The sequence below is a fragment of the Alexandromys fortis genome, unplaced genomic scaffold (genome assembly GCF_014885135.2).
Source record: "Alexandromys fortis isolate MF-2015 unplaced genomic scaffold, M_Fortis_MF-2015_v1.1 scaffold_146, whole genome shotgun sequence".
In the NCBI taxonomy this organism is placed as follows: domain Eukaryota; kingdom Metazoa; phylum Chordata; class Mammalia; order Rodentia; family Cricetidae; genus Alexandromys; species Alexandromys fortis.
In genome coordinates this window covers 1,699,331-1,723,740 of record NW_026068042.1, presented here as the reverse complement: position 1 = coordinate 1,723,740, position 24,410 = coordinate 1,699,331, and the positions used below count along the sequence as shown (strand labels likewise).

The 24,410-nt window shown below is 39.0% G+C and overlaps 1 protein-coding gene and 1 long non-coding RNA gene across 12 annotated transcripts; both read left to right on the top strand.

Moving 5' to 3' along the window:
* The first annotated feature begins 223 nt into the window (after positions 1 to 223).
* Positions 224 to 24,410, top strand: Tial1 (TIA1 cytotoxic granule associated RNA binding protein like 1). Of its 11 annotated transcripts, none has more exons than XM_050165970.1 (13): positions 360 to 880; positions 3,475 to 3,536; positions 7,539 to 7,635; positions 15,018 to 15,167; positions 15,398 to 15,452; positions 15,588 to 15,675; positions 17,516 to 17,591; positions 18,554 to 18,662; positions 19,413 to 19,508; positions 19,624 to 19,708; positions 19,914 to 20,037; positions 20,372 to 20,511; positions 21,617 to 24,410. In XM_050165970.1, exons 3-13 carry the CDS (start codon positions 7,624 to 7,626, stop codon positions 21,741 to 21,743), a joined length of 1,062 nt encoding a protein of 353 aa, XP_050021927.1. In that variant the 5' UTR covers positions 360 to 880; positions 3,475 to 3,536; positions 7,539 to 7,623; the 3' UTR covers positions 21,744 to 24,410. The 11 variants fall into 11 exon arrangements, 10 of the variants coding, with proteins under 10 accessions (XP_050021930.1, XP_050021929.1, XP_050021925.1 ...); XM_050165971.1 differs by having other exon boundaries at positions 361 to 880; positions 15,069 to 15,167; XM_050165973.1 differs by lacking the exons at positions 3,475 to 3,536; positions 21,617 to 24,410 and adding an exon at positions 20,217 to 20,275 and having other exon boundaries at positions 224 to 880; positions 20,372 to 20,510.
* Positions 7,642 to 13,138, top strand: LOC126515929 (uncharacterized). Its single transcript, XR_007595949.1, has 2 exons — positions 7,642 to 9,971; positions 10,007 to 13,138. It is a non-coding gene; the product is annotated as an uncharacterized lncRNA (long non-coding RNA).

The following is a 24,410-nucleotide window of genomic DNA, read 5'->3' as shown; positions in this document are numbered from 1 at the left end:
AAGGCCGGCAAGCTGGGGAACCACGCGGACCCAGCACACTGCCTGATCCGCAGTTGAAGAAACCGCTCTGGGGCTGGACGGAGGCGGAGCTGAAGCTCACACTGGACCAACAGAAGAGTCTTAAAATGCTAGAAGCGATCCTAGGGCGGTCCCCGGCGCGAGGCACTCTGGGATTTGTAGTTTACTTCCCGAAAAGCTCCTCGCTCATTTCGGGCGGTCGCCTTTTAATCCTCGCTCCCTCCCGGCACATCAACTATTTTATCGCGGCACTTCCTCACGTACGACTACACTACCCAGAAATCTCTCCTTCGCGCTCCGGCAGGCTCCGGGTCTTCCTTGGACTACAGTTCCCAGAAGGCCACTGGAGAAGGGCTTCCCCCGCTTTCCCGGGACCACAATTCCCAGAGACTTGACTTCGCGGCTTTTCTCTCTGTCGTGTGTCTCTTGGAGCTGGCTAGGCCACTAGGCTCACGGCGACGACGTGCTGCGTCGTGTCCAGTGTCAGAGTGTACTCTTTTGCCAGGCTTTCTGTTCTTTCAACCACTTTTGCCGGACAGGCCGTCGCAACTGGCCTGAGCAGTGACCTGGCGGGCCGCGCCTGCGCCTTGAAGCGTTTCCTGCCTGTCTGGTGGCGGCGGCCATTTTGTTCATCCTCCTCCTCCTCCTGCTCCTCCTGGTTGGAGCGCAGTGTCCGGAGCGGGCTGGGGGGAGCGGACCGAGAGTGGGGTTCAGTACCTTTTCCTCTGTCCCCGGCCGGAGCCCGGAGCCCCCCTCCCCTTCCTTCCCACCCCCTCCCCTCCCCAGCCCTGCCCTCCCCCTTGTCCCGGGATCACTCCGTCGCACCCACCATGATGGAAGACGACGGACAGCCCCGGACTCTGTGAGTACCCGAGACCGGGGGTGCCAGGCACCGAGCGGCCCGGGCACGCGGGATGCTGAGGGAGGGAGCAGGAGACCGGAACCCGAAGCTGAGAGCCCGGCGTCCCGGTGGAGCGCTACGAAGTGCATTCCTCATCTGTCCCTCTTTCCTAGAGAAGGAAGCCCTCCCTTCCCCCCGAACACAGTTACTTTCTAGGGTGTAGGGCTCGTCTTGACCTTTTCCTCCCTATCCCTTCTTTGCACACCCTTCCTAGACCGGTCTTGTTGTGCACGGCTGAGGCTGTCAGGCTCGGGAGAGCTCCGGCTCCCCCTGTGCTTTGGGGACTCCGGGCTGAACCGGGAGCTGTGGGTCTCCACGGGGGCAGGGCTTGGCGGGGGTGGGACCGCCGCTGCATCCTCTGGCGTTTGTACTCAGCCTCAGTCCACGTCCTCAGCGGTCCACGTCCTCAGCCTCCGGGTCCTTTTCCCGAGCCTACCGCTCTTTAACCAGAGGAGCCCCTTGTCTCTTTCTGCCCCACGTGCCCCACGCTGTCAGAAACACCCGCCCATCGCCCGCTGCTTTTCAAGTGCCAAAGAGATTGCCTTTTGCCGCCGTGCACCACCTCTGTCCCTTGGATAGCGAAGTTTACTTTGAGCGCTCACTACGCCAAACTGACAACCAGTTAAACTCCTTTCGCTCAGTTGGCGATGCCGCTTCCTAATCGGTTTGTGCGTCAGGACCATTAGAGTTGGAGAAAAGGATGTCTTCTCCCGCTATTTGATGCGTGTCTTTTGGGTGCTTTTTTCCGCGGTCTAGCAGTTGAGTTTCACCTGATGGCCAATTTAATGAATGAATTGCATCTTCCAACCGCTTAATTGGCGTTTCCTTCCTTTCCCGATGCAGAGTGATGACTCAGCGTCTGTATTCCTTTCCAGATAGTGTGGCACTCTTTTTTTCTTTGGTCTGAGTAATTTCTAATTCATTGTTTAAAGTGAGCACCTTGGGGTTCCCAGCCTCTCCAGGCCTGCTACTCCTGCCTGGAGTAAGTACACAGTGTCAGCCTGCTGCATTGTCTCTCTTGCCTCGCTCTGCCTGGTATTGATTGCTATGATGATCAGAGTCCACTTGGCCGGGTTAGCTGATGGGGAAAGTACTTTTTGGGGAATGGACGACGGTGGATGGATACTCAGGATCTCTGACTAGCTTCTCAGAGCTTCATTCTTACCACAGAAAAGATGTTCAGTAAATATTCAATGTTGATATCTTTTTCTTCCTCTCTTTTTTTTAAAGCATCGTTTATATTTTCCATTCTTGTTTCTCTTAACATCTTACTTGGCAAATTTGAAAACAACCTAAACATATACCTGTGAATGAGAAGTTTGGTAAAAAATTTTTTTGTGTTTTTTTTTTTCCATTTCTGTTTTCCAGAAAGATTATAATTGAGACAAAACTTGAAATTTGTTCTTAAATCTTTGTTTAAGCCATGGCTTTGCATTTAATAGCTAGCAGTGTGTACTTATATAAAAGCATCCGGGGAAACTAGACTTAAGGCCTAGCAAGCATATATTCAAGGAAGATGGCAGTTACATTGTATCTAAAATACCTGAAATGTCATCATTGCATCATAATAGCTAGTGCTTACTTGGTAAATTCTCATGTCTCATTAACTGCATCTATTTGTTCTTAGAACAAGTCTCTTGCCTTTGTCTGTTACATAGTATGCCTTTTTCTGTTTCTTTTATTCCTGTAAATTGTCTTTGCATCTGCTATCAGGGCTTATCCTCTAGACCAGAGCTAAATTGTAGTATTTCATACATTTCCATCTTGAGCATTTGTCTTTTTCCCCTGAAGCACTTCAGTTGTCAGTGTTTGGTTAGCTAAACTGCGATATATACATATGAGGGGATAAACATCTTAAGCTCTGTTCTAGTCCGTGACCGTGTGTTTTTTATGTCTTCCTTTTCCCACTCTTCTTCATGGACAGTCATAGTGGGTTTGGTTTTGTTTTTATTTATTGTTATTATTATTTTGGTTTCATTTTGTTTTTAGAGACAAGGTTTCTCCAGTTTTGGAGCCTGTCCTGGAACTCGCTCTGTAGACCAGGCTGGCCTCAGACTCACAGAGATCTACCTGTCTCTGCCTCCTGAGTGCTGGGATTAAAGGCATGCGCCACCACCGCTATGCTTTTGCCTTGTTTTTAAATGCAAGAACTGTACTGCTTCCTAGGTCTTAACCCTCCCTGCACTTAATTCACTCCTTGGAACATAAGAGGTACTCAATAAATATTTTAAAGCTGTACTTCTTTGGCTAAATTAGTATTAAGCATTGTTTTTAGAAGTTCTTATTGACTTAAATTATAGGCGGACATTGTCATACTCTCTGAAGTTTGTTGATTTATATATATACATATATATACCTAATGTAAAGTCTTGACATCAAAGCAAATGTTTAATAGGATTTGATTTTGTTTATGAAGAACCTGTATTTTGCATTGTGATCTATGGATTAGGTTTCTCAAGTGACTACTATGTTTTAAAACAATGTACTTTAAAGTTTATCTTAATATGTTTACTTTCAAATGCCTGTGTGTTACTAGTAAGGTTTTCTTCCTGCAGACACACACAAGCTAAGACATATGGTTCTATCTTCAGAAAACAATATGGTGTTTATAGCCTAGGTAGGTCTTTAAATATTCATTATCTACAGTATTACTAATTTATCTGATGATATTTAAAGTGGTATAGAATTGCCTCGATGTTCGTCTAAGATCTTATTTGCCATATAGTTGCTTTAAAGGTCTGTTTTCTGATGTTCCTCATTTTCATTTGACATTTATTTTGGGGTATTATGTATTCGTGATCTTAAAAACAAATCAGTGAGATCCCAATATGTGATACTGGTGTTTGAATTAGACCAGCCTTGTAGGACGTTTCCGCCTTGGGTTGTGTCTTTGCAGTACAGTGATTTGGTCTGTGGTCTCTGAACCCACAGTGTGACACTAAATTATATTAGCAGTCAGTTGTAGTTTAGTCTATTCATCTATTTGGTGTACATCTAGGACTCAACACTGTAAGGCTATTTATTCTTCCTTGACACTCAGTAAAAAGGAGGCAATAAGCCTTTGATTTAAAGTGTGTTCTGAACATCTGTGAACAAAACAGAAGAAAACAGTGTAAGATCTCATAGACTTGGCTGCACCATTGATTTAGCTATATTATGGCTATAATCAAGCTGGTTCAACTTGGTCATCTTTGTTTCTTTAAAGCTTGTATAGGACCATCCTTTAGAGGTCCTTGGTCAGGTTAGTTACCCTGCTCTACCTTTACAGCTTTGCCTCCTTCTGAAAATCCCGTAGTAAAGCTCAGACAGCCCTTTAGAGGGCTGTTCAGGGTTACTGTTGGAAATCTCATTTTGTATAGGAACTTGTTAAGAATGATCAGAAAACTACAACAACCTTTTTGGAAATTTAGCCCAACAGTATTTTGTATAAAAGTGCTGGTAATTTCGGCCTTGGTAGGGTTACTTTTCAGAGTGAGAGCACATTCAGTGGAAAAGCTGTCATTAGCTTTCTGCAAGGCACCATGTTCTTCATTTCTGCCCAGTTGGACATAGGAAGTAGTTCACTGCACTGTGAGCTTCTGCCTGCTGTGAAACTGCCAAGTTTTCTAGTCTCCAGTTGGATCTTAGACCCAATGTTAGGGATAAAGGTATCATTTCAGTTATTAATGTTTCGGTCCCACAGTTCCTGTTCTTAGAAGACAAAATAGACTGTAAGGTATGCATTTTCCTTATTTTTTATCTTGAGTTAAAAGTCATTTCTGGAATTTCCTAAGTGTTTCTATTTACTATAAGAACTCAGATCGTTTGTCTTTGTCTGTTGTTTTTGCACATGCTCCTTCAGGTAAAAATTACATATTTAAAAACTTGGAACTTTAGAATATACTTAATACTACTTAGCTGCAGCAGAAGGTGAAGTATAGAAAATATTGTTTGAAAGAAACAGATAACAAATTCAGTAAGCTGTGAAACATGATACTAGGTTGAATGTTGAATTTTGTCTTAAACACCATTGTTAGAGTTATTCTGGGATAGATGATTTTTTTGATAATGTAAAAGGCACAGTATACAATATTAAAAATATAACTTCTGCCTTTGTTAGAAACATAAATTATAGAACCTTGAGTAGAAAAGTCAGTCTAAAATTTGGATAAATGTAGGTGAAATTACATACTAAATTGTATCCTTTTCATCTTGACAATTGAAGATGTTCTCTGTTGTTCCAGAAGGCTTTGTATAGTTTTGGTTTTTCAAGACAGGGTTTCCCTGTATATCTTTAGCTGTCCTGGAACTCGCTTTGTAGACCAGGCTGGCCTCAAACTCACAGAGACCCACCTGCCTCTGCCTCCTGAGTGCTGGGATTAAAGGCGTGCACTGCCATGCCTGGCCAGGCTTTCTTATGTTTTTAAAATTGAGTCTGCTAAACCAGGCAGTGGTGGCATGCTCCTTTAATCCCAGCACTTGGGAGGCAGAGGCAGGCGGATCTCTGTGAGTTCGACCAGCCTGGTCCAGAGAGTGAGTTTCAGGTCAGGCTCCAAACTACACAGAGAAATCCTGTCTTGAAAGCAAAACAAACAAAATAAAAAAAATTTTTTAGTCTGCTGCTTTAGCTGTTAACTCTTGGAAGTATTTGAAAAATAGGATACCTTAGCACTGGACTTTCTGTAAATATTTCATGACATTCTAAACTAGAATGTTAACAATTTTTAATCTTTGACACTGCTAGATACAGAAATTAATTATATACATCAATGTGCCTCTGGAACCACGGAGTTTCCTAGCTGATTGAAAATGGGTTGACTTAGAATGAAAGTCTTAGTAAACAAAAATAGATTTTATTGTGACTTAGCTATGAAAAGTATTTAATGTTTTTAAACATGAACACAATCTTAACTGTATAATCATCAAAAATTAACATGGTAAAATGATGTTCTATTGTTTATTTTTGTTACTGGCTAGCTTCATTTTTAAAACCACTGTTATCCCTTGCCCTCTGCAGGCTAGACTGGTCAGGTGAACATAGTGTTTAGAAAATCAAGTTTACTTGCTCATTTTCTTTATACTTGCGTCTTTTTTACAAAGGAGGTTATTCCATAGTTACAGGCTCATAAAGTCCCTGTGAGTGAAAAGGGGCAAGCAGTCACTTATGGCTAATTCGTAATCCTTCAACTGTTTTCTACTGCTGGGGGAAAAAAATCACCGTATGGCCTATGGTGGGTCAGCTCCATTTAATTATAAGGAAAAGATGGCATACTAGACCTAAACCAGTTTGTCAGCTAGCTTATTCTTTATTTCAGTAGCACTGGACTTGTATTTCAGCCTGAGAACATGTACCCTGAGGTTGTTGGTAACCACTGCTGTGACATTCTTAACTAAGCTGGGAAGTTGCTACTCATTTTTTTCCTGTTTTTGTTTGTTTGTTTTTGTTTTTTAAAATTGTGTGTGTCCCCCTGCATGTATTACATGTGTATACATCTGGGTACACAGGTGCTGGAGGAGTCCAGAAGAGGGTGTTGGATTCCCTGGAACTGGAGTTACAGGCAATTAATTGTGAGCTGCCAGACCTGGGTGCTGAGAACTGAACTCTGTCCCCTACAAGAACAGCAAGCATGCTTGATGACTGGGCCACCTCTCCAGCCCCAGTTCCTACCCATTCTTAACCAATCATTTTAGGTTTTTCTGAAGCTTAGCTTTCTCCAACCCTTTTTCTTTTAGCATGTTTCATTTGAAAGCTTTGTATGTATTTAACGTGGCAACTGTTGCAAGCCTTATTTTGGTCCCAGCACTGGTTCCTAATGTTGTGTTGTGGTCAGAAAAGTAAAATGGTATCTTTTTACTTCCCAGAAGAAACTATGTCACATTTTACAAATAATGTTTTGGTTTATAAAGTGATTCATGACAGATGTACACTTAAGGTGTTATTTGTTGAGAACCAGAAAGATTTTGGCAATTTATTAAGAATGTAAGACATGAATCAAGTTGTAGTAACTCATAAACCAAGGTGATCATCTTTGGGGGGTTAGGTGTTGATTTTCCTTTTTTCTCATTGAAATTTTTAATCAACTGCTAATTAGGGAGAAAAGCACAAACCTTTAAATATCCAGTCAGAAGCATATTTGGGTCGATCTTAAATTTTCCTCCGAATTTCTAAAGAATTCTTAAATTTCTTTTATTTGTTATCTAAAGATTGTTTTGTTGATGCTGATAGAAGGTATAAATTATTAATTCCATTGTTCTTAAAGCAATGAAGATGTGCCATCACTAACAGTCTTCTTTAGCCCAAACTGAAGCAGACCTCAGCACCTCCACCCACCCACCCTCTGCTCTGCTAGAACAACTTGACTCTCATTCTCTTCATTGTTCATGAAATTGTTTTGGTTGGCAGTGTTGAGATGAGCCCACTAACAACTGCTGTCTAGTATTAGTTCATCATCAAGATGTTTTAGTAAATCAATATTTGTCATATTTATGTTACAAATTCTGAAATTGGAAATATAGCTGTCTTAACTAAAAAAATTTAGCATAGACGGGAACTTGAAATAAAAGATGAATTAAATAATAACACATCAGAGCTATAGTCAAAGAAACATTGCTGATAATGTTTTTTTCCTCTCTCATTCAGATACGTAGGTAACCTCTCCAGAGATGTGACAGAAGTCCTTATACTCCAGTTATTCAGTCAGATCGGACCCTGTAAAAGCTGTAAAATGATAACAGAGGTAAGATCTTCCTGGTTAGGAGTGTCATCCCTTGCCTGATGTTGAACATTTGTAGTTGATACATGAGTTGATTAACACCATTTAAAAATTCATCTTCAACCTCAGATTGCTCTGTGGGAGAGATTCATGTGTGTGGTATTGACTTAATCCATTGATTTGGCCAGTGAGCTAGGGGAGGAGGCAAAGACTCTGCACTATCATTGCATGTCCTCCATAATGTGTTTAACTCATAAGTAGCCCGTCTGGGAAAGATGTAAGGTGATGGTATTTCACATTCTCCAGTGTAAGCGCCGATAGCTCAGTCTACATGTCAAGTGAAGGGATTGGTAAGTGTTGAAGCCAACATCCGGTTATTATGTGCTCAGCAGAGCAGTTTGCATCTCATGTGTCTTTAGTAAATACTAAGGTCTGAACAACTTTTTGTACATAGGAATTTAAACTGTTATAATAATTTTATTTGGGCTAGGAATGTAGCTCAGTGGTAGAATCTGCACTTGTAATATGCAAGGCTCTGGGTTCATCAACCCCTAGTACCAAAATCCAAAAGTTTTATCTTATTTTTCAAAGAAAAATTTTTACTTTTCTCAGTTAAGACTAGTTGTACCCGGTGGTGCGTGTGTCAGTTACTCTTTTCTTCCTTTCTGATTATTTATCAATTTTTTTTTTGACTGTTGTGTACTAGATACTATGGTAAGTGCTAAGAATTCAGTGGTGAATAAAAGAATTCCTGGCCCCATAAGATTTTACAGGCTTGTAGGGACTGAAGTCAGCCCTCACATAGGAAATAGAATATAAGTGCTAGAGGATCAGATAGCTTAAACTGCTGTGGGAGCATCAGGACAATAGCCATTGTGGTTGTGGGTCTTGGGATGTTTCTACTAGGAGTCAGTACAGCCTGAAGCCTAAAGGGTGACAGATAACTCTTCTGTATGAAGTCTGCCTGTGGCAGAACAGGAGTGCTTGTGAAAAAGAAAAACCAGAGATCTGTTTCCTGACAGTTGTCTTCAGTAGATGCATAAGTAGAGTTTGAAGTAGAATTAGTCATAGAGATGCCAGCAGGTGATGAGGCAAGGGTGTTTAAAGCTGGTGTTCTAACCAAGAACTGTAAAAATCTCTGATTTTTAATCTAATTGCCAATAGTTACCTTCTATTCTGGTATATAATTTTCCTTCTTTTCATTCCTAACTTTGATTATACTTTTATTCTTTCACTAATGGGAAATAATATTTTTCATGGGTACTGTTGAAAGCACTGGGAATGCAATGGAGAAGCAAATGAAGCTTCAGAAGAATAGAGATAAGAGCCATGGTGAGAATAAGTGTTCTGTGATGACCAAGTGGCTGATGAGACTGAGGCCACATGTAAGGGAAGATGTCACTTCTCTTAGTCTAGACAGGAACACCAAGATGGTCCCGTCTGTGTTAAGGACTGGAGCAGAGGAGCGCAAGTAGCAAAGGCTTCACGGTGGTAAAGAGATGACTGGCATCTAGTGGGTGGTGGAGGGTGGTGGTGGGGATGGAGTCCAGCAAGACAGGGAGGATTCAGTGTGGGCCTGGACAGAGCTGGGATAGAAATGCCAGGTTGTTGGAGAGACTTTTTTTTTAGCCAAAGAGAAGACAGGGTTTAATTTGTATTTTAAAGATTGTTCTGTGTGGAAATGAGTAATTTATGTAGGATTGTAGGGTACAAGAACAGGGGAAACCAGGCAAGTGTATTCTGGAAGTCTGCACCGAGGTTATAGGTTGTTGAGTTTTAGGATGGTGGTGAAGAAAGACAGTAGATAAATTTTTATTTTGGAGGTAAGAGCAATAGGACTAGAGTGTCTGTAAGAAACAGGGAGACTTAGATTCTTGTCAGTGCAATTGTGTGGGTGCTAACATTGCTACTTACTAAAATGGGAATGACTGAGAAAGGCACAGGATGGATGGAGGAGTGGTGGCAATCAAGATTTCTGTTTTGGCAGTGTTAAATTTAAGATACACTTCGTCTATACAAATGGAGGTTATATGTAGGCAGTTGGATAAATGAGTTTGGAATTCTGGAGAGACCAGTGCTGATGTGTACAGTAATATTTGAAGCCATGTAAGTAAGATCACCTAGAGAGGGGTGGTAGAAAATGGGGGATGGACGGACTGAAATCTGAGGCCTGCAGGTTGGAACAAACATTCAAGAGTTCCAGTCAAAGTTAAGAAGGGACAAACGACTTTCTGAAACATCTTGCAGAGAGGAAGTGGGGACACCAGATATGCTGTGGCATCAACAGAAGAGAACATTTACAGGAGGGAGGGTGGGAGTCAGATGTTTTGAATGTGTGGAAGAACAGAAAGGAGGGTCAGGTGGTGGCGGGTGGAAGAACAGAAAGGAGGGTCAGGTGGTGGCGGAGAAACACTGGTGATTTAACATGCAGGCAAAGCGACTTCAGGGTGCAGAGGATGCAAAAAGTGGAAAGAGTCACTAGAACGGTTTTTGTTGTTTGTTTGTTTTCGGTGTTTTGAGACAGGGTTTCTCGGTAGCTTTGGAGCCTGTTCTGGAGCTCACACTGACTGGCTTCAGACTCACAAAGATCCTCCTGAGTACTGGGATTAAAGGCATGTGCCACCACCACCCAGCTATTAGAATGTTTTTGAGAGACATCTGATAAATATTTTAAAATCTATGTGCATACAGACTTAGCCTGAGGAGTAGCACTCTCTACAGCTTAGCCATGTCTTACAGTTCCTAGATTTGAACTTTAGTTTAAAAGTCTCTCATTTTTCTGACTTAACATTTATGTCATCCAGTAATGGTGACCAGACTAATTAAGGTAAGGACTCAACTGATGGTTAGGAGTGTTGCTTGAGCAGTGGTCTAGGTAGGAAGTTTCTAAAGGACATGGGTTCTAGGAAGGAATACCTAACATCTTTCCTTTTATAAATTTGATTTTGTTATATAAAGAATCCTGTTCTTAGCTGGGCGGTAGTGGCACACACCTTTAATCCCAGCATTTGGGGACAGAGACAGGTGGATCTCTGAGTTTGAGCCAGCCTGGTCTACTGGGGACAGTACAGCCAGGGCTATACAGAGAAACCCTGTCTCGAAAAACAAATCAACAAACAAATAAATAAACAGCCCCCCAAAAGAATCCTGCTTTTTTTTTTCCTCTTTTTTTTTTTTTTTTTTTTGACCAATTTTGTCCTGACCTGTTTTTTGTTTTATGATTTCTTTTTATTTGGCCTTTTTGTTGAGGTGGGTCTTGCTACATAGTCCTGAAACTCACCATGTTGGCCTTGAACGTGGGGGATATCCCTGAGTGCTGGGGGCCTACAGCCTGGGCAACCATTTGCACCTGTTTGGATTTTTTTTCTTTATCAGATGTTATCATAGATTCTAGTTTTTATAATATAATGATATGCAGTATGTATATACATATAATCTCTAATTTTAAGACAAGCATTAAAAGTTTTAACAGCTGATAGTTAAGATTTGACTTTTTAAAAACATGGATCAAACAATGTGATATCGATATTTAAATATAATAGTCTTCCCTTAGTTCTGATCATCCTCTGTTCAAAATATGAATGAAAATAGGACATTTCATAAGAGAGCAATTCAGAAATTTGGTTTTTGAGAAAGGGTCTTATGTATCCCTGACTGTTCTGGAACTTGCTATATGGACCAGACTGACTTCAGACTCAGATATCCACCTGAGTCTGCCTCCTGAGTGCTTGGATTAAAGGTGTGCGCCACCATGCCCAGCCCAATTCAGATATTTTTAGATACAGATCTAAGTGGCGTGGTAAAAATCCTTAGTGTTGAGAATGAGGCACAAAGGATTTCTGTATCCAGCATGTTGAGGTTGTACGTGCTGCCCACCCGTTAGTCACTTAGTGACGTCATCAGATGACTGAAGCATCTATTTAGTGCTCATGTTCCCGGAGCTTGAACTTAGTAATAGCTGGCAGTTCAGAAATCCCAACAATAAGACGGAAAGTGCTTCCTTTAAGCGAAAGGGTGAAAATTCTGAAGTTAATAAGAAAAGTAAACTATATAGCATGAATAATAAAAACCCAGAGACAGATATTGGGGTTCAGCCTGAAGGTCCAAAAAACAAAGCAGCCAAGCCACTAGAGAGTTCTTACCTCTAAGAGATCTTTAGACTACCCAGGCGGTGGTGGTGCACGCCTTTAATACCAGCACTTGGGAGGCAGAGGCAGGTGGATCTTTGTGAGTTCGAGGCCAGCCTGGTCTACAAGAGCTAGTTCCAGGACAGGCTCCAAAGCTACAGAGAAACCTTGTCTTGAAAAACCAAAAAAAAAAAAAAAAAAATTCCTCAGACTGAAAAAAAAAATTAGTTCTGTCTCATCCCAGTTTATATTCCTCTCTGGTGCTGGGATTAAAGGCGTGCACCACAGTTGTCAGCCTCTATGGCGCACTAGTGTGGTGACTGGGATTAAAGGTGTGTGTGCCACCACTGCCTGGTCTGTAAGGCTGACCAGTGTGGCTGTTTTACTCTCTCATCTTCAGACGAGCTTTACTTATTAAAATACAAATGAAATATCACTACAGAAAGCTACATGCTGAGTTTGTAAAGATTAGCAATAGGAGAGAATCTTCTGTGAAAGTGTCAAAAATGGAAAACAAATTAATCCTAGTGTTTCTGTCACACCTAATCCTAGTGTTGCTGGCCACAGTGTGTTAGGTGTTAAGATGGATAGGCGTGCCTGGCCAACCAGAGTCCTGTGGTGAAACCTTGTCTCAAAAGCAAACAAGAGATTAAGCACGTTTTATAAGAAAAATAGTATAGCAGGTTGGTGGTAGCGCATACCTTTAGGCCAGCCTGGTCCAGGGTTACAAAGAGAAACCCTGTCTTCAAAACCAAGAACCAAGAAAGAAAAAAAAGAAAAGAAGAAGCAGTAGAGGACTTACTTGATGCTATCATAGATCGCAGGCATCCATGGGATCTTAGAAGTTTTTCCCACAGGTGAAAGCCACTCTACACAATCCCCACAAACAGAATATGAAACCCATATGAACGTATAGGAGCTGGTCTGCTACTAATTATATGAAATTGCTATTACAGTGCATAAATATACTAGTTTCCTAATTTTATTTAGACAGGATCTCACTATATATCCCTGGCTGTCCTGAAACTGCTATGAAGACTAGACTGACTTTGAACTTGAAATCACAAGATCCACTTGCCTTTGCCTCTCCACTGCATGGGTTAAATGTGTACGCCACCAAGCCTGGCCCACATTGGTTTTTTGTTTGCTTGTTTTTGTGGTCTGCCAGTCTTTAGTGAATGTGTCTGGTAAACATTCACTCGTTCAGAGGAGAAAACTACTTTATTTGGAGTCATCTCTCCTATTTCCTTTCTTTTCTCTACCTCTTTCTCTTGTCATATGGATATGAGAATAGGATTTTATGTGAGAGCCCATACTCTCTTTTCATTGCTAATAATCTCTCCCTCTCCCCCAAAGAAATGCCTCTGGGTGCTATATCTTTTATTTTTGTTTTGTTTTGATTTTCAAGACAAGGTTTCTCTGTAACAACTCTAGCTGTCCCAGCACTAGCTCTGAAGACCAGACTAGCCTTGAATTCACAGAAAACTGCCTGCCTCTGCCTCCAAAGTGTGGGATTAAAGGTGTGCACCACTACTGCCTAACTGGTTGCTGCGTTTTTTTTTTGGATTTTTCTACAAAAATTTTCTGGGATGAGAAATAGTAGTTGTTGAAATATCTTTTATTTTATCTGAAATTTTTATTCCTAGTAAGTTCACATAAAGCATATAGTCCGTGTGTTATTCTCTTGGGGCGTTTTACATTAAATAGTGTTAAATGTTTTTAATCAAATATAAAGAATATGTCAGCTGAGCTGCTGGCCACTATAGGTTTCAGTTTTATAAAAATATGTGTTTTTTACATAGCTCTAGTTTCTTAGCATCCTTAGTAGCTATGTATTTGCCAACTAGTGAAGTTTTGTTTTGTTTTTTATCTTGGTGTTTTGTGATGCAAAGTTGTAGCTTTGCCCTACATTTACTTAATATTTATTTAGTTACTTGGTTTTAAGATACTGAGTAGCAAACCTAGGCTCTGACACATGCTGGGCAATTTTGCCCTACCACTGAGCTGTACCACCTTGCCAGAATATGTAAATACATTTTTACCAATCATATGCTAGATTACTAGTGTATTTTCTGGACACCGAAAGACATATTCAAAATATCTTTGCTCTCCATCCAGTATATTGGGCCTTTAAAAGTTTTTCATTTTAAAGCTGTGTCATTCATGTGTGTACATATGCTGACCTTGAATTTACAGTCTTCTGATCCTCCTGTCTCAGCTTCTCAAGTGCTAGAGTTACAAGTCTGTGTAATCCTGCCTAGCTATCATGTCTATTTTGGAAGATGGACAATTCATTTCAGCAACTAATTACAAATCTTGAATTTATTCTTTCTTTCCTCTTCTAGACAAGAAATGCATTATATCCAATCTGTGTAGCAATACAAAATGCTGCATATTGTAGTATCCACTGCTTTAGTTTTGATTAGAGGTAAAATGGATTTTTTTTTTTCGATACAGGGTTTCTCTGTAGCTTTGGAGCTGCCCTGGAACTCCCTTTGTAGACCAGGCTGGCCCCGAACTCACAGAGATCCGCCTGCCTCTGCCTCCCGAGTGCTGGGATTAAAGACGTGCGCCACCACTGCCCGGCTAAATGGATTGATTTCTATATATTTTGTTAGTTTGTTTTTTAAGACAGGGTCTCTAACTAGCCCTGGCTGTTCTGGGGCTCTCAGTGTAGACCAGGCTGAACTCAAAGTCATAGATCTGCCTGTGTCTGCCTCCCAAGTGCTAGGATTAAAGGTGTGCGCTACCATGCCCAGCTGCATTTTTTTTTATCTTTATAAGTCTGGAATATAGTATATGAAGGATTATAAAACATAAGTAGAAATCAGCCTTTTAAAATAATGTTGGTGCCAGGTGGTGGTGGAGCATACCTTTAATCCCAGCACTAGGAAGGGAGAGGCCAGCAGATTCTGAGTTTGAGGACAGCCTGGTCTGCATAGCGAGTTCCAGGACAGCCAGAGTTACACAGAGAAACCCTGTCTTGAAAAACCAAAACCTAATAAGAAAAATAATGTTGGAAGAAAAGAGCAGTGATTAGGAGCAGTCCTTACTAAACCTGAGGTAGAGGGTTAGGGTTAGTATTAAACATGCTTCACCAGACTTGGATATTTACTTCTCACAGTCACGATTCTTTACTATTCATTGTGGCTCTGCTGGAATACAACAGCATTCTATGGTTCAGCTTAAGTCTTAAGTGTTAGGCTTTCATAAGCTTGTACAGTCTCACCTGTGCATTCCTAGCTGTCAGTAATGTTTTTTCCTGGATTTTCTTCTCAGCAACCCGATAGCAGAAGGGTCAACTCTTCTGTTGGATTTTCTGTTTTGCAGCATACAAGCAATGATCCATATTGCTTTGTGGAATTTTATGAACACAGAGATGCAGCTGCTGCATTAGCTGCTATGAATGGCAGAAAAATTTTGGGAAAGGTAAGATAATGGGATGATGGCATCCAGTAAACGTATGTTTGCATGTTAAATCACCCTGCATTCTTTCTTAGCAAGATTTAAAATAGACAATCAGCTACTGAGTGGTCTCTATTCAGCCTAGTGCCTTTACACACATAATCCAACTTGATAAATGATATATTAAGTGGTAAGTGTTAACAGCTCATAATGACATGCCTAATAATTGTATTAAATATAATCTTTGCTTTTAGGAGGTCAAAGTAAACTGGGCAACAACACCAAGTAGCCAGAAAAAAGATACTTCCAGTAAGTACTCCTGCTGCATTTACTGTGGAAGCCTGACGTTGTCCTGGCAGCATTACCAGCTTACCTACGGTGTTTTTCCTCCTTTAGTGTTGCCTGATTTCTTAAATATTTGATTACCAAATGCTTTGATTTCAGATCACTTCCATGTGTTTGTTGGGGATTTGAGTCCAGAAATTACAACAGAAGATATCAAATCAGCATTTGCCCCCTTTGGTAAAATATCGTAAGTATCATAATCAGTATCAGACTCAGTAGTGATAGGCAAAACTATATGATTAACTTGTATTAGAATTAAGGTTTTCTTTCTCTAGTTAGTGTGTTTTTCTTTGGTTTTTACTTTTGTTTTGTTTTGTTTTTTGAGTAGATGTTGTTGCAAATGTTGATGTCATTTCAATGTTTAGGGTCTTGTTTTCAGATAATCCTGTGTATAATGTTTGAAATTTTAAGTGATTCTGTTGGTTATATTTAAAGCAAATATTCAAATGTTGAAGCTTCCAGCTTTTTGTCAAATGTTTTCAAATCTTAATGCTTAAGAATATTGGGTTAATAAAAACTAAATGTGATTTATATTGTGTTTTAAACTTTTATTGGAGGAGTTTATAGGTGGGGGGAATTTAAGCAAATCTTTGAGTATATTATGGTTAAATTGGAAATGTTCATGTGTAAATATAATGATAAATGTATTTTGATATTTAGCTTTCAGAAAAAGAATACTATTGCAATATTAAAATGTTTTCTTGTCTAGATAATAAATATGAGATTAATTTGATTTTTGTTAGTGATATTTGATTCTGCTAGGGAAGGGACAAGTATGGGTTGATTTTTTTTTTTTAAATATATGTGCTCAAATTTTGTTATTTGATTCAATATTTTAGAAAATGGTTACAAGTTTTATAAAATGTCAATTTATCTTTAAAATGAATATGTTATATATTTGTCAATTTAAATGTATGACTACAGAAATGTTTTGATTAAGAACAACAACTTTTCTATTAACTTTTATATGATTTGTTGTTCTATAGATTTATTTGTAAGAAACATTTAATTCTTAATTTTCTGTTTTGATATTTGCTTTGCTTTTTAATCTAAGTGTGGTAAGTAGTACTGTTGTAAAATAGTATAAAATGATACAGGTTGCTGTTTTTGATCTTTATTTATACCTGAGACCTGCAGTTTTTCTACAGTCCAAGTCACAATTAAAAGTAATAGCATTCTGGTTATTTTGCAGAATTGCTCATAAGAATGGACAGGATCTTGAAGGCTAACTGCAAGGAACTGTGCACACTGGAACTCAGTTGTAGATTTTTTTTCTCATTTCTATTTATTCTTATTATACATTATTTATATATACATATTTTAGTATTTACATTTTAACATTCTATATTCAGTGGAGTTCTATATTTCCAATCATTTTAACTTACTCACTAAAATTTCTGTGTAAATTTGTTGTTTTCGTACTGGTGTGCTTAGCGTTGTTGTTAGTTTTTTATTCTCCTTTCTTAAATTTCTGAAAATGTCAATTTTTCAAAATTTACAGCTGCCCAAACTCCAAAATGATGATAGAGAATTGACCAAGAAAAATAAAGAAATCTGTTAACAGGCCATGTATGCCTTTTTAATTCCTATTTTTTCCTCTTTTTCAATTTTTTAATATTTCATATATTTTGTATCACTAGGCAGAAGACATTTAACTATTTAGATATTGCATGGTAAAGTAGTTAGTATTGTTGCAGTAATTTATAGAATCAGTAAATCTTAGAGGACACTAGCAAATAGAATATTAGAAAAGGAAACTGTTGTTCCTATTAATCTTCAGCTTTGAGTATCTAGTTAGCAAGCACAGGTTATGTGATTAGGTTGCATGTTTATTACATGTTTTTGTCCTACTGCTTTTTTCTAACAGGTAAAGAAGCATTAGGGAGAGTTCAGGAATGGCTGTAGTTAATTAGGGCTAACTGGAGTTTATTTTTAAAATGCTCACAATACAGTGTGTGTGGTTCCTTTTAGTTTTTATTTTGAGGGTGACTTTTACTTCCCTCATTTAGCTGTGCTTCTTTTCACAGGGATGCCCGGGTAGTTAAAGACATGGCAACCGGAAAGTCCAAAGGCTATGGTTTTGTATCTTTTTATAACAAACTGGTACGTCCTTTCAATCAACTCAGTCTTCAATTCTGGATTTAGTTGCTTTATTAAAATTAACGATTAATGATTGAAACTTAATGTGCTTGAATGTTAATTTAGGAATATAATTTATATTAATAATAGAAAATAATTCTTTTATTAACTTGTAAATATCTAGAAAAGGCTAGGGTGATAATAATGAAGGAGGATTATGAAAATGTATTTGTGCATTGGTGAAGGCAGAATGAATTAGAAGTAAAACCCAAGACCAGTAGAAGTGAACCAATATGAGAATTATATTCAGTTTTAACAAGGAAAGTCTCTATTTTAATTGTTTTCATCAAAACTATATTTTCATAATACACAGACACACACACACATATATATATATGTATATATATTTTTTATTTACTTGAGACAGGGTTTCCTCTGTGTAGCCATGGCTGTCCACTCGCTTTGTAGACTGGTCTAGCCTCGAACTAACAAAGACCCACCTGCCTTTGCCTCCCGAGTGCTGGGATTAAAGGTGTGTGCCACCACACCCAGCCTCATAAGGAATATTAATTGTTCCAGCAGTTATGTATGTACGGTAGCCTCTTTTCACATTTTCTTTATTACATTACAAAGCAACCATAAAATTAAGGCTCTTCAAAATGGCAACAAGATTTCTATTTTCTTTTTATTCATCTGTGTGTATTGGAGGAAAATGATTTTGGGGTGGTGAATAGGTTTATCTTTTTTCTTTATATTAGTGAAATATAATTCTTAAATTTAAATATTAGTATTTTGAACCCTGTAAGTAGAAAGCAGCTTTTATGATTCAGGTTGTTTTATTGGTAACATCTTTGTGCTGAGTGGACTCACAGATGATGAGATGTATTGGATGCAGCAGTATCAGCTTTCATTTTTGTCTTACTGGGTCTTTTACATCTGGTTTTGTTTGTTTTGTTTTCTAGTTGTTCTTTTTTTTTTCTCTATAGGATGCAGAAAATGCAATTGTGCACATGGGGGGCCAGTGGTTGGGAGGTCGACAAATCAGAACCAATTGGGCCACACGTAAACCACCTGCCCCTAAAAGTACACAGGAAAGTAAGTTATATCTGCATGTATGTAGCAAGTATAGATTGTGATTATACCATGTACCATTATTAATTTCTTAATATTTAAATTACTGTAAGCTTTACCATGAATCTCATCATAGGAACTTTAGATATAAGTACCCTCCAGGCTAAGAACCAACTGATTTATTTATAGATGAGATCTATATTTAAGGCTGAGGCTATAGCTCAGTTGGTAGAGTGCTTCTGCTTGCCGTTAACATACATGAGGCCCTGAGTTTGGTCCCCAGCATCATAAAAACCAGGTATAGAGGCTCATGCCTATAATCCCAGTACATGGGAAGTGGAGGCAGAAACAGAACTTCTCAGAGACCTCTTCAGCATCATAGTGAGTTTGAGCCTAGCCTGGGATACCCGAGACTTCACCCCCATATCTGTTAAGTCACAGAAGGAAGAACAAAATTTTGTTTCTCCTACTGGAGTATATCTTATATCTTAACAGTATGTAGCTGAGAGTGGTAGCCCATGCCTGTAATCCCAGTACTTGGGAGGCAGAGGCCAGCCTCTTTCACATAGTTCCAGGATAGCCAGGGCTACATAGAAATATACTGTCTTTAAAAAAAAAATTAAAAATGGTATATAAGAACAAAAGATTGTATATGTGTGTGGTGTTGGGGATTGAACACGGGACCTTACATATGCAATGAGCTTTAAGGTCAGCTCAAAAACTAGTTTTATAATACTGTTTAACAGTCCAAATTTTGTTACTTTTTTCATATAGCTAACACTAAGCAGTTGAGATTTGAAGATGTAGTAAACCAGTCAAGTCCAAAAAATTGTACTGTGTACTGTGGAGGAATTGCTTCTGGGCTAACAGGTATAGTCTTTGGCTTCCTAATTACCTTCTCTGTTGGTGTTTCAGCACTATTAGTATAAATTTCATGGCTAGCATGAGCTGTAAATATTTTCTTTGTATATTTTTCTTTGTATAGATCAGCTTATGAGACAAACATTTTCACCATTTGGACAAATTATGGAAATTCGAGTTTTTCCAGAGAAGGGCTATTCATTTGTCAGGTAACACGCCAGCTGTAAAGCCATTCATTCTCTTACTGCTTATTCCTCCCTCTTACATGAGTGGATTCTTACTAGATTGTAGTTTGCCTACAGAATGTAGCTTAAGAAAAATGCCAGCTGAAAGGTGTCAGCCAATGAGTTCCTATATTATTTGCCCAAGTTCTTAAAGAGTGAAGACAAAACCTCACTGTCTTTCTCCTCCTAGATTTTCAACTCATGAAAGTGCAGCCCATGCCATTGTCTCTGTTAACGGTACTACAATTGAAGGACATGTGGTTAAATGCTATTGGGGTAAAGAATCTCCTGATATGACTAAAAACTTCCAACAGGTAATTCGATTTTTCTTAGCATTTTCTAAGGTTTCCATCTTACAGACCTACATAGGAGCTTTGGAAATTGTAAAATAAACAGTAAAATAAAACATATAGCTGCTTTCAGTTGATTGTGTAAATGCTATTTCAAAATTGTTTTGCGGTATTAACTGAATCTTAATACTTTCTTTTCACAGGTGTCACCACCCCAATAAACTTAGACAATGATAAATAACAGAGTCCTATTCACATAAGGGTGCTTACTTAGTTTTTCTCTTCCTTGTCTCCCACTCTTTCTTCAAATACGGTGTTTCTTTCTTGTTCCCTAAAACAAGAATTTGCTTTCTCCTAGGTTGACTACAGTCAGTGGGGCCAGTGGAGCCAAGTGTATGGAAACCCACAGCAGTATGGGCAGTATATGGCAAATGGGTGGCAAGTTCCTCCCTACGGAGTCTATGGGCAGCCATGGAACCAACAAGGATTCGGAGTAGAGTGAGTTGTTTTGGTTTTCCCATTGTAGAAACTGATGAGTTCTGGGGAAAGAGAAATCTGTGCTCTCCTGGGGAGAGTCTACTGAAATGATGTTATGTCAGGACGTTTGGGCTATAAATGGAATACAGCAGATCTCAGGAAGTGGAGTTTGTAACTCTTGCATTACAGAGATGGGGGTGCAGTCAGACCTAACTCATTTATAATAGCAGTTTTATTTAATTTTATGTGTGTAACGGGTCTTTGCCTAGATATGCTCAGAAAGATGATGTTTCTATGTTTGTTTGGACTATCCTAAGACACCTTGGGAGCTGATATGACATAGTGTAGTTTGCCTTATGTGAAGTTTTTCCCCTAGGCTGAGTTAGACCTTTATTTTCACAGGTTTATTAAAAATACCGCAAGAGTTGAGGGCTGTAACAAGAGTACTGCCTCCTAAGTAATTTATTTTTATAAGACAGTGTTTCGTTCTAGGCCAGGGTGGCCTGGATATTACTGACTCCCAGCAGTCCTGTCCCAACCCCTCCCCCCGCAGGTATTGGGGTACAGATAAGAGGCCTTATACCTGGCTCACCTAGGATTGCTATTATCATTATTATATTTTTATTTTTGAAACAGGGTTTCTCTGTGTAGCCCTGTCTGTCCTAGATGTTTGTTTTTTGAGACAGTCTTACTATAGCTATAAGCCTTGGTTGGCCTGTAACTTTATATAGACCAGGCTGGCCTCGAATTCACAAAGATCACCTGCTTCTGCCTCCCAAGTGCTAAAATTAAAAGTGTGTACCACCATGCCAGCCCTCATTATTTTTTTTTAAGAACCAGCTTTGAGGTGGTCTGCAGACTTGAGGTAAGCTGTGATTATCCTAACAAAGCTGGACCGAAGTGTGGGGCATCACATCACATAGACAAGGCCCTGGGCGTGATCCCCAGTACAGCACAAAGTAAAAGGCAGTGAAAAGCTGTAAGATGTGTGGTGTGTGTGTCCTGTTTGTTGGGGATTCGTGGTTTATCTTTGTGCTTTGTGCTTAAGAGTCTACCTTGTTTTGTATAGCTGTATAGATTATCTCTTTGTGTTTGCTGAAAATTTTTTCCCCTACTTTCTTCCAAGTCAATCACCTTCTGCTGCTTGGATGGGTGGATTTGGTGCTCAGCCTCCTCAAGGACAAGCTCCTCCTCCTGTAATACCTCCTCCAAACCAAGCTGGTTATGGAATGGCCAGTTTCCCAACACAGTGAGCTGGGACTCTAAACACAGTTATAACTCACCATAGGCTGCAATTTCGTATGACACTTTGAAGACATGAAAAGTAAACATCGGAAGTGAGAATATTTATTTTAACAATTGAAATGTTGGAACCCTTAGCACAGCTTTGCCCGGGGAAGGACACGTGTCTTCTAGTTCTGCCTTTTTAAGTTTTTGTTCATGATGGAGATGAACATGATTTTTCTTTGTGTACAAAAACTAAAATAAAGTCAATAAAGACAATTCTGACTATAAATTTTGATATAATAGGAGAAATGGGTAATACGTTTTGATTCTTAGACACTATTCCGTTTTTATCTTGCTGTTCAGTATTTTAACTCACTGTGTTTTTAAAAGAGCAAAAAAGGGAGTATCGTGAAAACTGAGAATCACATCAGTACATCCTGAATTCTGATACTCCCCTCCCATCCCTGAGGTGGACCACATTGAAGTCAGCAGGAAAAGTGTGATTTCAGAAGAAATACGTGATGTGTGGGAGTCGCTGTGGAAGAAATACTGTTTCTCTCTCTGCTAAAGAAACTGAAGCCAGACTGAAAGCTTGCAACCTAAATAAGGAACAGCATCGTAGAAGTCCCTTGAGTGAATGCTGGTGTCCACATTAATACATATTTTTAAAACTTTCAAAGTGTTGGTTATCAAAATGTAGTATAATGCATTTCATTCTGGGGGGAAATTCCAAGTATGGTGTTTATATTAAAGTCAGACAGTCATACTTGTGCTTTTACATGGAGTTTAAATGATAAACATTGTAAATATTGAATAACTACAGTGTTCCAAAAGCATGCTTCAACATAGAAGTAGCAGCAGTGTACTTTTCCGAGGTGACAAGTGACATCCATTCTCACTGCAGTGAGCGGAGCAAGCGCAGTGCTCGGTAACAATGTTTCAGATGCCATTTCCAGGTTGGCCATGTAAATGAAGATGACACAGATGACTACACAGAAGAAGCCTTAATTTAATTTCATACAGATCCTGAAGCATTAGTATATTCTAAATTGTAAGTGGAAGTAAGTTAGTTTGAGACTTTTTCTTTTTTTTTCTTTTTTTCTTTATTTGGTACAAAATACCTTGATTAAAACCAGTGAAATGATTTCAGATTTCCTATAAGTTGTATAGCACAAATGTTTTTTTAAAAATCTTGGGATGTTTTTAAAAAATAGATATATTTTGCCCAAGAATTTTTTTAACAAGATTGCTAAAATATCTTATTTAGACAGCTTGATGTACCAATTTATAATTGGATATTCAATTTAAGTCAAACACAAAGTTGTGACTTTTATTTCTAATTTGTTCTTTTTCCTTGTGGGGAGTGTGTGGGTGACAGGCCTGAAGAGGCCTGAGTTGTATGTGTGCAGTTTGTAAATGAACCCCTGGGGAAGATGCAGGAGTTCCTGGTGTGCTTCCATGGCATTTTTCAGTCTTTGTGGATACAGTCCGCCTCATACTTCTATAAAACAGGAATGTGAAATAGAAAACAATCTGTTTCAGTTGTGACAGCTAGGGGGTGCAAATGTTCTGGCAGTGTATTAAACCTGTTGGCCTGTGTATGCACAAGAGCAAACAACCCCTAACGGTTCAGTGGTAAGGTCGGTAAGAAGCAGCTGGTGGCCGTGCTTAGCCATTGAAGTCTAATGATTAAGATAATGTGGTTTTATATGTTGGTGACCACAAAAATTCTGGTATTTTTCCTCCTTCACTTAAAAATACAGCCAAATATATTTAGTATAGAAATTTACAGGGTCTGAAATTCATTTTTGAGCCAAAATCTTATGTACCTTAGTTTTTTTTTTTTTTTTTTTTAACCACAACAGTCCTGTGTTATACTTCTCTATGACTGAAATAGCCCTATTTCTTCTGATCATCCTACCTTTGGGGGATGTTCTGGAAAAGGTACTTTATATTTTATAAGAAGAAACCAATAAGCTAATATTCTCCTGAGTTAAGGTTTTTGTTAACCTTTGCGAAACTCAAACATCCTGGGGATTTTCTAAATTGATAAAAGCTTTTATTGAATTAAAATTTCAATTTGCCTTTTTTTCCTCTGCCAGTATATTAAGTAGCTTATTGAGGTAACTAATGGCTAACTCTAGTGTAGCCTTTTCTGTTATATATTCTATGATTTAATGAAATTATCCAGACTAGTTACATTGCCATAGTAAGCGTCTGACATGTCTTTTGTCTTAATTTGGATGAGAAAAAAGGTTTTCTTGATAAGTCAGTCACAGTCATTTCACAGCAAATAGTTTTAAGATAGAAAGGGAAATGTCCAGACGAAATGCACTATTTTTGAAAGTACAGTGATCAAGCTAACACAGGTTCAGACTGTCTTACTACGCAGATTTGAGTTTGTGCCATCTCGGTCCACTTTAAGCCTAAGAACTGTTGCCTTTCCCTTCCTGTGTTCGTAAGAACAGCAGAGAGACTCTTTGGCATGCAAGGAAATGTCTCTTCATAGTTTCTTGAGATTTACCTTGGTGTGTTTCTGCCTGCCATCGTCTGTGCTTGAATCCTTTTCTACTAGCATTTCCTCGATGCCAGTCCGTCTGATCTTTATGTCTGCCGGCAGTGAGAGGCCAACTAAAGCCAAAGCTGTAAACCACAGTTGAAGTAAGTCTTTCAATAAAGACTAGACTATGTAA

Bases quoted from the DNA above. Each gene is read 5' to 3' on its own strand.
- Tial1 (XM_050165968.1), top strand. From the start codon at position 849: ATGATGGAAGACGACGGACAGCCCCGGACTCT. The intron at 15,168-15,397 runs GTAAGATAATGG...CTTTGCTTTTAG, and splicing joins GCAGAAAAATTTTGGGAAAG to GAGGTCAAAGTAAACTGGGC. The intron at 18,663-19,412 runs GTAAGTTATATC...TTTTTCATATAG, and splicing joins CCCTAAAAGTACACAGGAAA to CTAACACTAAGCAGTTGAGA.